General features: G+C 36.4%; 1 protein-coding gene across 1 annotated transcript; it reads left to right on the plus strand.

Moving 5' to 3' along the window:
* Window positions 1-717: 717 nt before the first annotated feature.
* On the plus strand, window positions 718-13,059 carry AGA (aspartylglucosaminidase; the record flags this gene model as incomplete). The annotated part of the gene is made up of 8 exons (XM_009709752.1): window positions 718-871; window positions 1,512-1,624; window positions 5,816-5,928; window positions 6,906-7,020; window positions 9,033-9,108; window positions 9,936-10,043; window positions 11,962-12,095; window positions 12,936-13,059. Coding segments are annotated over 8 exons (914 nt in total), but the record flags the coding sequence as incomplete, so codon positions are not given.
* Window positions 13,060-13,263: the final 204 nt, after the last annotated feature.

Genomic DNA, 13,263 nt, shown 5'->3' on the forward strand with positions numbered 1-13,263 from the left:
TCAAAAATCTTGCCTGAGGTCCAGCTTTGTGAAATGTCATATGTGCAAAGCCTTTAGGCCCGGTTTATTCAAGTTGTGTCATTTGGCACATCTGTAATGTCTTACAAAACTGCACCATGAGCTAGATCCTAAAGAATTGAAGACTAAGGGTTGAACAAGAGAATGTGGAGCTGTAATTTCTTGTGTATCGTTTCCACTTTCTTTTTGTTCTTACGTAGTTACTGATGTACATTTAGATCTTTGTATTCTGCAGCTGGACACTTAATATTCTCATATGAAGGTTTTGAGGGCTGCTTGTTAATAACTTTTTTTTTTTCCCCAAGATAAAAGTTTTGCTTCCCCCTCTCCCTCCTTCCAAAAGGCTTTAAATAAACAGTGATAAAGTTATGGTTGGTTCTGGGCAGAGGAGGCTCTTTAATATATAGAAGTTGTGATAATTGTTAGTAAATAACACCTTCTCAGTCAGGAAAAAAAGCTTCATTTCTAAGTCGGAAGCACTAATCAGATATGCAAGAAAGTCAGTATTTAGAAAAGTAATGCTTTACATTTGTTGAATATATTTATATTTTGACTTTATTTTACCTATAAGTTATAGTTTACTTTTTTTATCCACTTATACAGTGCATTTTCATCGTGTCCCATCTTTTAAAACATTCTTTAAAGCAGTAGTGGAAACTGTTTTCACTGGTGACATTTAAATATTTGTGTTGATTACAGCTTGGAGAGTATTACAGTTGGGAGGTTCCGAGCTGGATGCAGTTGAGAGAGGCTGTGGTCAGTGTGAGATTGACCAGTGCGATGGGAGTGTGGGATATGGAGGAAGCCCAGATGAAAGTGGAGAAACAACACTGGACGCAATGATAATGGATGGGTAAGAAAACTACATGGAGAAAAGAATGGTCCCTGTAATTTTTAGCACACTTTAATATAAGGATTGTTACAGGGATCTTGTTGGTTTAGGGCTGACTATGAGACAAGTTATATGTTAACTTGTGGAACTAGGAAAAATACTTATCTAATTGGTGGCAGAGTAGCTAAGCATGTTTGTTAATGAATCTTTACAAGTAGTACAGTAATGTAGCTCTAGGTATAGCAGTTGCAAAGCAGATGCTTTGTAGCACTGTAAGCTTTCCATTTCCATTCATTCCATAAATATTTCACTTCTGGAGTAATTATCTTCTATACTTACCTTTTAAAGTTGTCCTGATTAAAAAGTAGTTGCAAGCATGTGGTTCATGTTATGAGTTTATGTAACGAAATAGTTACTCTACTGAAAATGTTACTGTGGATGGAGTTCTTGTTACTTGAGCAATCCCCATGCCTGTGAAAGGGAACAATATATGTACCAAGTTTTTCCCTACTAGTGTGATGCCATCTGTCTATGGCATAGAACAATTAAAGCAATATGTGAAAGAAGCAAGCTTTCTAATTTAGATGAGAACAGATTTTGTCTAATAAAAAACGTACAATTATTCCTGCATTTTTAATAAGTTTTAAATATTTGTTTCCAGCAACACTATGGAAGTTGGGGCGGTTGCAGATCTCAGACATGTGAAAAATGCAATTGGTGTAGCACGAAAGGTCATTGAATACACTGAGCATACATTATTAGTGGGAGAGTCAGGTAATTATTTCTTTAACTATTTCCAAGCCATACCCTCTTAAAACATTTCCTATTAAAATTGCCATATATTAATCTCGCTAATATAGGTGGAAGGAATTCCTGACAATCAAATGAATCTAGTCAAATAATTCAGAATTGTTTACTCTCTTACTACATGTGTATGAATTAGGTTTTAGTCCATTATTTGGACATGAAAAGAAAAATACAATTTTATGGTCTTTCCACCAATTTAACTGCAAATACTAATTTGTAATCCCAAGGCTTTGCTAATGTCACTGATATCAAAGGTATTAAAGATGATTTGATACAAGACACTATAGAAACTGTTAGATGTAAACATTTCATTTAAAACCATTGTGTAACTTTTTCTAAGGAATGACAGAATTAATAGACACTACAGTTGATTTTGACTATTTTTGTATATATTGAGCACAATTATTGTATTTCACAGTTTAAAAATATTAGTGAGAACTTGAATACAAAAAGTTACATTAGGGGCTGTACTCCTAAGCACAACAAAAGAGTGATAGCAAACTAGAGGAATAGTCAAGCTTTTAAAATAGGAGCTGCCGCTGTTAGAATAATACCGGTTTCAAAAGAGATGTACATTCCAGGGAGGTATACGAGTAGTGAGTGGAAGGTTACTTAGCTCACAGGTAAGGACTTTTAAAATGTGCCTTCTCAGAAAAAAACGTGGAGATAAGTGTGGAAATTGACATCTGAGCATCAAGGGTGAGTCAAGTGCTTTGAAATTGATAAGAAAAGGTAAAAGAATCTTGAAGGAATTAATGTGTACAGAATGATAGAGAAATAAGTGCAACAGCAGTTTTTTGATTAAGTAAAATAGGGCAATAGAGGGAGGTGAGAACAGTGTTTGACACGTCTGAAAAGAGAGAGATTTGCAGATTCTATTTAATTTAAGCAGTTTGCCATGATTAGGTTACAAGAGGCTTTGGTAAGAGAGATTTCACAGGTGATGCTGAAAAAGATATTGGTCAGGTGTTAAATAGAGGAGGAAGAAATGCTGATAATACTCCTTTCCCCATCATTGATAGTTACCAAAATATTTCTAACTTTTGATCAGTAGTATAAGCAGAAAAGGTAAGGAAAATGAAGAAACAGAAGAATTAAAATATATTTTCCAGTCTAAGAAGGTAGCGCTTTGCATAATGGAGTCACATGGACCAGGCTGTTATGCTGGGTCCTTGCTGTCAGTGAGAACTTGCTCAGAAGAAAGACAGGAAACTTGATGATATATCCGAGTAAAAATTGGAGATGTTGATAAATGTTAGTGAATGAATCAAAGCAGTGGAGAAATTGAGAAAGAATAATATATCTTGTAAAGGAATGTATTTTCTGTGGAAATAGGAACTTGGATAAAGGAAACTGTAGTTGTCTTTACCAGGTGAAGATTGATAAAGAGAAAATAGGTCTATAACTTCAGAAGAACGTGAACCTTCAAATCAGCATGTGAGAGAAAAGACAGTTTATTTTCTAAATAAAAATATTTACATTTTCAGCAGAAAAGCTAGCTAGAATAATAAAACCTTTTCATATAAATTTATACGATCTCTGCAGGCTTTTTTATTCAAGATGCAAAATTACTGAGGTTATTTCTTATTTTTTTTTCCCAATAACTAAACTGCACTTTTATTTTAATATATTTAGTGATACAATCCAGGAAAGTCTGCCTGTCTCCTAAAATTTCATTTCTATGAGTGGTTGACACTAGAATGGAGGAAGGAAGCTGTGGCACACATTAATTTTGTTTATTTGATCATTTTTAAATGTTTGCCCAGTACATTGTTCCTGGCAGTAAAATTTTAATGAAAGTAACATGAAATTTTTGTTTTCAAGGTTAAAAACACTGATGGAATCTGTTAGCATGCCATGGCACCTGAATAGTCCTCATAGTTCTGTTTACTTTGACTCAAAAAAATTGAAGTTTAGTTATTTTAAAACTTTTGGTATGTAGATAACTTAAGGAAGAGGATGTTTTACAGAATCACAGAATGGTTGAGGTTGGCAGGGACTTGATGTCTTCTGATTCAGCCCTTCTGCTCAAGTAGGGCCACCTAGAGCTGCTTGCCCGGGACCATGTCCAGATGGCTTTTGAATATCTCTAAGGAGGGAGACTCCACAACCTCTGGGTCACCCTCAGAGTGTAGAAGTGTGGCCTGCTGTTCAGAGGGAACCTCCTGCATTTCAGTTTGTGTTCATTGCCTCTTGTCCTGTCACTGGGCACCGCTGGAAAGGGCCACTTCTGTATCATCTGCAAAATTTGCTGAGGATGCATATACTCTGCCGCATCACCCAGGTCATTAATGAAGATATTGAACATTACTGGACCAAACTTTGATCCCATTGGTACACTGGTAGTTACTGACTCCAACTAGACTCCATTCCACCAATCACCACTCTCTGAGCTAAGCTCTTTAGCCAGTTTGTAGTCCACCTCACTGTTCATCCAGCCAATACTTCATCAAGTTCTCTTTGAGGATCTTATGGAAGACAGTGTCAAAAGCCTTACAGAAGTCAAGGTAGACAATATCCACTGCTCTCCCCTCATCTCCCAAAGCAGTTGTTTCATCGTAGGTGGTTATCAGGCTAATCAAGTATGACTTCCCATTTGTGAAGCCATGATGACTGCTCCCAGTCACCTTCTTGTCTTTCATGTGCTCAGAAATGGTTTCCAGGGTTAGTTGTTCCATCATCTTCTCAGTGATCAAGGTGAGGCTGGCAAGCCTGTACTTCCTTGGTCCTACTTCTTGCCTGTGGTATAGCTTTTGTCAAACAGATACAGGTATCCACACTGATCAGTTCTTGCACTGTTAAAAGAACTACTTTCTCCATTCATTGCCTAATTCCTTTAGGACAAGTCTTAGAAAACTAGCAATAAAGGCCGTGTATACCAGTGTGGAAGTGAGTCTGGTGAGGGACATTCAGTGCAGAATGATTACAAGTGAAGAAAAAAATTATTATTTTGGTTATCTGCCAAGAAATTTTCAGGTTTGTCTCCAACAGATAGGAAAGTTTCATAATCACAGCTTGCCTGACCTTTTCTCTTTTTGTCCTAGAAATACTTAGACCAGTAATCCAAGTAAAGAGTTCAGAGAGTAAAAATGACCAGCTCTGCTTCTTGGAATAGAAACAGGGCTTCAGAAGTCATGAAAGAGTGACTGACAAACACGCACAAGCACAATTTTACCTTATTTAAAAAAAAAAACCACAAACCTGACACCTGCCTGTTTGTTCTAGAAATGGGAAAATAAATATCTGTTTAATTGAAGCATCAGTTTTCTTTTCCTCTGAGTGCAAAGATACTTTAATTGTGTCAGTTTTTAAGAAAAACACAGAAAAGCTGTCCAGAAATAATTGAAGGCTTTTCCTAATTCTTGGACTGGAGAACGCTGTTAAGCTGTGTATTATAATGACATTATTATCAAGGATTGGTAATACAAATTCAAGCATCTGAATCTAGCAACAGTATCTGTTACTAGGTAATATCAAACGTATCTACAACTGGAAGATGAAAGAATAGTTGATCTTTTTTCTTTTCCCTTTCCTCAACGATAAAAGCCATTCTTAGAAGTCCAGCATTCTGTCATTGCTTGTGTTGGTATTTCTTTTGCTCCCTTGACACATACTGTATTAATTTTTTTTTTTTAAAAAAAGGAAGCAGGCACTTTTGAAGCTGCAAGGAGGAAGTGTAATGTGTAAGCTTGTGGATTGATTTCTGCAAGTATCAGTGTTTAAATGGTAAATGTTGTGCTTTTATGTTACTTACATTTCATAAAAGACTAGCTTTTTAAGGAAAATACACTATTATTTGTATCATTTATTTAAATATTTCTGTGACACACACTGCCCAGGCCACTCTTGCTCCGGGTTATTTGTGTCCAGTTGATTGACAGAGTTGAATTTGTTTCTGTTTCAATGGTAAAACTTACACGTGTTAACATAGTTATAGTGAATTGAGGAAATGTGATATTGCCAGCGAATGGAGAGTTTGTTACTGCAGTCATACATCACTATAATGGCTGATACTGCTCCACAAAGATATATCTCTCATCTCTGTAGAGAATGTAGAATTTCTTGATTTCTAGATAACATTGCATGAATGCATTATCATAAAATATATTAAAATGTGAATAAATTAATGGTTTTTTTGTTTTGTTGTTGCTTTTCAAGCCTCCCTGTTTGCTGTAAGAATGGGGTTTCCTTATGAAGATTTAACTACCCAAAAATCTCTTTCGGCGTATTCGGAGTGGCTTAATCAAAGCTGTCAGCCAAACTACTGGAAGGTACAGAGCAGTGGTGGTGGTGAAGGGAGGATTTAGAAAGTCAGTAATGCAACATTGCCTCTTCCTTTCAGCTTATATTGAAGTTGTGCTTTAAATGTGAAGAAAAAAAAAGTTTTGCTTATTGAACAGGACAAACTTGGAATTTCCAAACATTTGGTAGACTTAGGTAGAGTTTGTGTCTAGCTCTTATTTCTTAGATCCTGCTAATTTTGACCTTGCTACAGTAGCATATTGGTGTGGGAATTACTTTTTTTTTAGCTCTAAATTTGGACAGAACTTCTCAAACTAAAAAAAGTATGCATGTATTTTCTTGATGCATGTATAAATTTCTGAAAGAAAATCTTAGAGTAGCAATTAAGCTCCTTAAATTGTTAGAGAAGCTTTATGCAGACCTGTAAATGCATCAGGTTAGTGCGGTTGTCTGTTAAACTTGTCTGTTGTGGTGAGGTTGGTTTGTTCGGCTTTTTTTTGTTTGTTTTGGGGTTGGTGTTGCAGCTTTCTACATGTTTGTACGCTGTCTTCATTGTTTCTTGGATATGAAATGCTGCATTACTGAACCATTTTAACTCAATTCATACTCTGTCTTTCAGTTGGGAAAAATATCTTGACTATGATACTGACTTGACAATATCTTTGACTTCACATTAGTAAAACAAGCTCAGTTCATCTGGTTGTTTTTTTAGCTGAAAATTTTCTTCATTTTGCTGAAGAATGAGTTGGGGTTTTTTTGACAAGTCAGTTGGGAGAATCTTTAATTTGAACAGTGTAACTTTGTAGTAGGAGAAACTTTTTACCATATAATACTAGAAGTTAGTCTTTAAGTGAAACAACTTGTGGGATTTCAGTACAGCTGTATAATTTAAGCATTGGGCATCAGAAAATTGTGTAGTAGATTACAGGTATTGATTGTAGTATTGTTAAATTTATCTGTAGTGAAACATAATATATTGTTCATGCAAATCACAAAATAATTACAGAATGTGGTACCAGACTCTTCAAAATCCTGTGGACCATACAAACGGCCTGAAAAAGTAACTTACAAAGAAGAACAGACCATCTCACAGAGAAGTGTTCATAATCATGATACTATTGGTAACAATTTTTGGTAACTCTGATGCTGATGTTTTTTTTTCCTCATTCCCCTACAGATTAAGTCATACTGATTTTAAAGAAAAGTATTTCTTACCGGCATTATTTCCTATTTATAGTCATTTCAAGATTCTGTTACTTATGTGCTAGGATGAAGTGCCTAAAAGTAAGATTTGGTTTTGATTTGGTTTTTTCCAGTGCACTGACTGCACAGCCACTTGCTTCATTTTTTGCCCTTAGCTTTTGTTCATTGCCCTACTGTTTTTCCCGTAGATGCCTTGGATAATTGCTTAGGCAGCTATGGATGCTTAGAAAAGTGATCAAGGTTAAAAATAATTATTTTTATCTTGATTATGGTTAACTTAGGTCAAGTCTCCCCTGTAGTGGTCAGACTAACTTAAAAGGCTTCGTGGTAGTGGAAGAAATGAGTAAACAGTTAAGTCCTCTTGCCAACCAAAAGCAATGTTTGCCGAACAGGCTTAAACTTATAAAAAAAGGTTGCTTTCATTTTTCTTGTATTCTGGCTTTTGATTAAATCAATAAATTTCTACAGAAACTAGTATGCTTAAAACAGGTTAGCAGTAGTAGTCCACAAAACTTCTAAGAGTTATCTGATTGAGGACAATTAATTGCGAAGCCTATAAGCTGATTAATGAGGAGATCACACAAAGGACTGGAGCAGTTACAGATTTATGTATTTCAAAGCTTTGTACATTGGAGTCTTGAAACTTGCACTTCATGTTTTAGTCTGGATTTTTCTCAGTTTAGCGATTCAGAACTTTTGCCTGACAGTATTCGCAATACCAAAAATTAACAAGTTATTTCAGGTGTGAATCTTTCTTCTTTGTTTCCAGTCCACCCTACTAATAACCAATTAATGTTCTGCAGAAGTCAGGTATCCTACCAAATTCTTAAGCTGGTAGGTAGCTTTCTTTACTGGGATATACAATCCTCAGTATGTGCTGGAAAACTTAGACATTGTGGAGTGTTAGGATGAGAGAGGAGTCTGCTAAACACAATTCAGGATATGATGTATCATTAAGTAGTCCTAAACTGTTTCATAGTAAAGCATGGTGCTTATATTTGTACTTCAAGTTCTCCCATCCTGTTGTTTTATATATGAAGTGGCTCCTTGACTAACACATTCTGAGAAGAGTCTTCATTCAGAAAGCATTTAGGAAGTTGGTGGGAACTGATGCCCTTCCAGTCTTTTTTGCAGAGGCTAACGGTGGCCATAGAGTCAGTGCCTCTATGCTTTTAGCTTCTACTGGTCAGGAAACTTTTCTATGAGAAGGAGGTGCTGCTTAGTGAGGTCAGAGAACCAAAATTCAGCTCTTTGAATTCTGCCTCTTGCGTCTCACTTTGATGCTAACAGCAGTTTCTGTCCTCTCTTAAAGAGGTGAAGTCTTACTCTGTGCAGAAGCAGCTGATGGAAAATCCTGTACCCAGTGGCAGTCTAAGCTCCTCTAATGTGAGGCAGTGGCTTCCTTATCAGCACAACATTAGCAAGGGATAGGCTTATCCACACATTTGATTGCCTGTCATGTAATTCTTGTTACTTTGGTAGACAGTATGCCACCTTCTGCCAAATCTAAGCTCATCCTTCTGACTATTTTTTTTAAATCTCCCTCAAGCACCATTTATAATTTCGAAACTTTGTTGTTCTGATGGTGGTGGTGAAGGATGTGGTGACACCAGGTACTTGTTCTCTACTGGTTAATACAAGTGTATATCAGGAAACAGTGACTGCTTGAGCAGCAGTAACATACAGCTCTGAACAGTGTAGCACTCACTGTTTCAGATTCCTTTTTGAGCTCTTGTAATACATCCAAAAAGTTTCCAAATGTGTTTTAAAAAGAACTTGTTTTCTTTAAGAGTATGACTTTTCTGTATTTTAGGATATCAGTAATTTGAATACTCTGGGTATTGTGGTTCTGCTTGATAACTACAGTGCCAATTTAATAAATTCGTTAGGAGTGTTTCTGAATATGTTTCATCGCTGTTGAAAATTCTAGGTATGGTTGTAATTGGTGGGAGTGGAACCGTTGCTTCTGGGACATCTACTAATGGTGCAGTCCACAAAATTCCAGGGTTAGTATCTCTGGTTTTACAGTAGAGCTTTTTTCCCTTCCTCATTTCCTATGTTAAGCTTATCTAAAGGTTATATGGTTTGGACTGCGATGCTTACAAAATGGCCTTGCTTATTTCTGGGCACTGCCATAAATCCTAAAGCTGAGAAACTGATTCAGGTGCAAGATGATTTGTGTTTGTTGGAGGGAATGCTTGTTTTTCAGCTCGCTTAATTCACCCTACAGAGAGACTGGCACAGTTATGAGGCAGCTTGTAAGGCAAGGCACCAGAGAGAGATAAGCATTTTGGAGAGGTGCACAGTCTCCAAAGAAACGTATGTAGAATCAGAGCCCCAGGCCTGTATTTTGGTTTTGGGACTTTTTTCTACCCACTTAGGAATCTTATCCGTCAACCAAGTCAAACAACTTCTGGATTTAGCAACAAGTTGCTGAACATACTAATGTCCCCAGCTGCTTACTGTTGCCCACTGGCTAAACCTTACTGTCCTAACTATAGTCAGTATAACAACAAACAGTTGTGCATTGGAGGTGGATTAAGCCTCAGATCAGTCAGGTTTTACAGATCACTTTTATTGGTAGTTTTAAGACTTCTGACTACAGTGGAGTGACCTCTTTACCTGTTCTGTTCTCCTGTGGGTTTAACGCTAACCCAGGTGGCGGCAGTACGGTTGACAAAGTTAAAAGTGTGTCCAAGTCATAAGAACTTGCCAGTGTCAGGCCAAGAGCTATTGCATTAATGCAGTCTCACTGGGATTAGTAAATTACAGTTTTCTATCGTTTCCAGTTCTTGTTTTTTGTGTTGTTTTTTTTTTCCATTGTTCACTACAGCCGTGTAGGAGATTCTCCGATAGCTGGAGCTGGATCCTATGCAGACAGTACAGCTGGAGGAGCTGCAGCCACTGGGGATGGTGACATCATGATGCGCTTCTTACCTAGGTTTGTCCTTAGGGCAGACTTTGCTAGCTTTCTCTAGCAAAATGAGAACTCAGCAAATGAAGTAATTGATTAAAAAGACAGTCTGACTTAGTGGCTGCTGAAGTGGTAGTAAAGGAAGGAATGGAAGGGGGAAAGAATAGTAGCAGAATCAAGTCATCCTTATCATCTGTCTTAAAGTGATTTCTTAAATATCTTGATGACAGATCGCTTAATGCTGCCAAGCTGTGAGCAAACAGGCGGCAGGTAATGAGTGTATTCTCAACCTTCATGCTTTATAACAGAACTGACCAGCTTTCTCCTCCACAACCTGCGTAAAATATGGCTGTTTTCATCACTGAGTCTTGACAGTCGTTCTTGTGAGTTGGTCTCTGTAGGAATGAGTTACGGTAGTCCATGCTGAACATAATGGGCACTGATACTTGAAGGAATATATAGCAGTGATCTTCATATTACTCAGGTGCTTTTTCTGAAACTCTGGCAGTTATGAATGCCTACTAGCTGTTGCGTATTTACAGATGTCCTCAATGAGTTTCAAGCTGTTCCAAGCCAGTCTTGAAATACAAGGCAATTGGCAACTTCATGAATTATGCTGAGGTATCAGATACCAACAATAGTAGTGAGTTGAGCTCCACTATGAGGTTAATCAATAAAAGCTTACATTACAGCTTAGCAGTCTGAAGGATTTGGCTGTAATGCTTAAAACATTTTGTTGGCCGCAGCAGGTTTTAGAAAACAACTCGAACTAGATGGTTAATCACAGATTCCTTGTAGATACAGATCTTTCCTAATTCCATGTTATTTAGATATTCCCACGTGAAAACAAAGAATAAAATTGACCTACCAGAAGTGAAGGAAGTGTCAAATAAAGGACAAAATTGCTAATATTTTCTGTCTGCCTTCTTTGAGATAGTAACAACTTACTGAGTTTTTGATTATTGAAGAAACTCCTGTGAAATATAGCTTTATATTCAGATAGTTATCTTTAGATAACTTGAATCTATTTCATTGTTAGAATAAATCAAAGATAATAGGGTGTCTCAAAATGCAAGGGAAGTTGTCTTCTCTGGTACTTTGACAACATCAATAGTTAACGCTATCTGTAGATAAGTCTTAGTGTAACAAGAGTTGGTCTTGGCATATGCATCTTTCATCAATACAAAATCTAGTGTTGTTTGCTTGTAAGTTATATTATGCGTTATCTTCTTAATCTTCAGGTTCTGAAAGAAAACAACAACAAAAGTCATACTTTTCCCTCTGAGGACGTTTTGGAAATGCAACTGATTCATCTCAAGCAATGCCCATATAGTCATTTGTGTAATGATAGTGTAGATACAAAGGAAGTTCATTTTGATTACTCTTTCGTTTAGACTGAGAAGTTTTTTTTAATTGGCTTGCAGAAAATTTGAAAGTGGCTCAGAGTCTTGATTAAAACATTGTACCTTCATATTAATGAAATTAAGAAAATGTGTCAATTTTGAGGTTTTCAGAAACTTAAGTTTTTTCTGAAAGATCAATTTTCTTCAAAAGTTATCTTTCTTTTCGAAAATTATCAGGAACTTTTAATGTCAAACGTAATCATGCAATGAAAAATAAAAGCCACTAACTCTTTAACTGCTTTTTTGCAGTTTAACTGATCTGTTGTTTAGTCTCTTCTATTGCAAATGATTGGAGAGTTATGCCAGGCTTGGTCCTGCCTTAGAATCACAAATGATATAGATGACATCTTGCAGTCCCTTTTAGTCCTGTTTCTAATTACTCAAGTTCTACGTGAAAAGTAATAATTGTCAATATGAAGTTCGTCTAAAGATTATTTATCATGTGTTACCGTTATTCAAAGAAATCAAGGTCTCTCAATGGTATTTTAGAATATATAACCTGAGTATGGCTAACTCTCTGGGTGTGGGTTTGGTTTTTCTAGTTATCAAGCTGTGGAATATATGAGGATGGGAACAGATCCAACGATAGCCTGTCAGAAAGTCATTTCCAGGATCCAGAAATATGCTCCAAAGTTCTTTGGTGCTGTTATATGTGCCAATACAACTGGAAGTTATGGTATGTATTTTGCTTAACAGACAAAGCTTGTTGACTCTAGCTAGGTCACAGAAGTATAAAACCGAAGGTGGATTTTGAAGCAGAAGTCTTTAATTACTCTTCGAACACTGCAGCAATGCTGACCATTCATAATATCTAATGCTGGTTAGCAGGCCAACTGTGTCCTAGTGTGGACCTTGAGATATTTTAATTTTTTCCTCTGCATTTTGATGTCTTAGACTTTCAAAAAATTTATGCAAGTCTTAGTAAAAATCAAAAATATTTACAACCTTCATGTGTTTTCCTGGACTGTATATGATTAATTTGAAGGTTTTAAAAAAGAATGCTTATGCCTCCCCTAGATATGGCATAAGGCAGGGAGAATGCGAATGTTAAGCATAGCTTCAAAGCAATCCAAGATCAGTCATTGTACCAGGCATCTCATTAGTGAACTTTCAGATCAGTAGGAAATACAATTTGCTAATCAACATGGCTTGTTTAGTTAGACTGCTTATTGCTGTTCTTTGATCTCTTATTTCCCATAGTTCTGTGTTTAAGAGATTAGTGTTGGAGGAACTCATTAAGTTAATCAGGACTGAAAGAGAGAGAGATATTTTCCTAACTTACGTTACTGTTTTGAATTGTATTATAAGGGCATTAATTGCACTGCAGCAGACAGTAGCACTGTATTTTTACTTAAAAATTAAATACTTTCAAGATGTCTTGGGTTAAACAGATTGTAAAAGAATAATTACACCATTGTAGTAGAATTAGTAACTGGGTCTTTAGATGGTAAAGTACAATGACAAAGACACCAATCCTAAATGTAGCAAATTAAACTTTTTTTTTCTTCTTTCATAGGTGCTGCATGTAATAAAATTCCAGGATTCACTCAGTTTCACTTCATGGTTTCTAGCCCTTTGCTAAGTCAGCCAACTGAACGAGTAGTAGATTGCATTTAATTTCTTTTGCCCTAATAATATCTAAACTTAAAGGAGGAAAATGCTGAGGTTCCCCAGGTGTTACTTTTTAAACTGGTTGTTCCAAGTGTCTAAGGGCTCTTACAGTCTGTTTGTTTTCGTAAGGACTAAGTAGTGAAAAGTGATGAATAGTAACTGTTGAAATGGACTTTTCATTTTGACATTTAAAAACATATTTGGCAGAAATCTGAAATAAAGGGCGGGGAGCA

The sequence above is a fragment of the Cariama cristata genome, unplaced genomic scaffold (genome assembly GCF_000690535.1).
Source record: "Cariama cristata isolate BGI_N322 unplaced genomic scaffold, ASM69053v1 scaffold4331, whole genome shotgun sequence".
Lineage (NCBI taxonomy): Eukaryota > Metazoa > Chordata > Aves > Cariamiformes > Cariamidae > Cariama > Cariama cristata.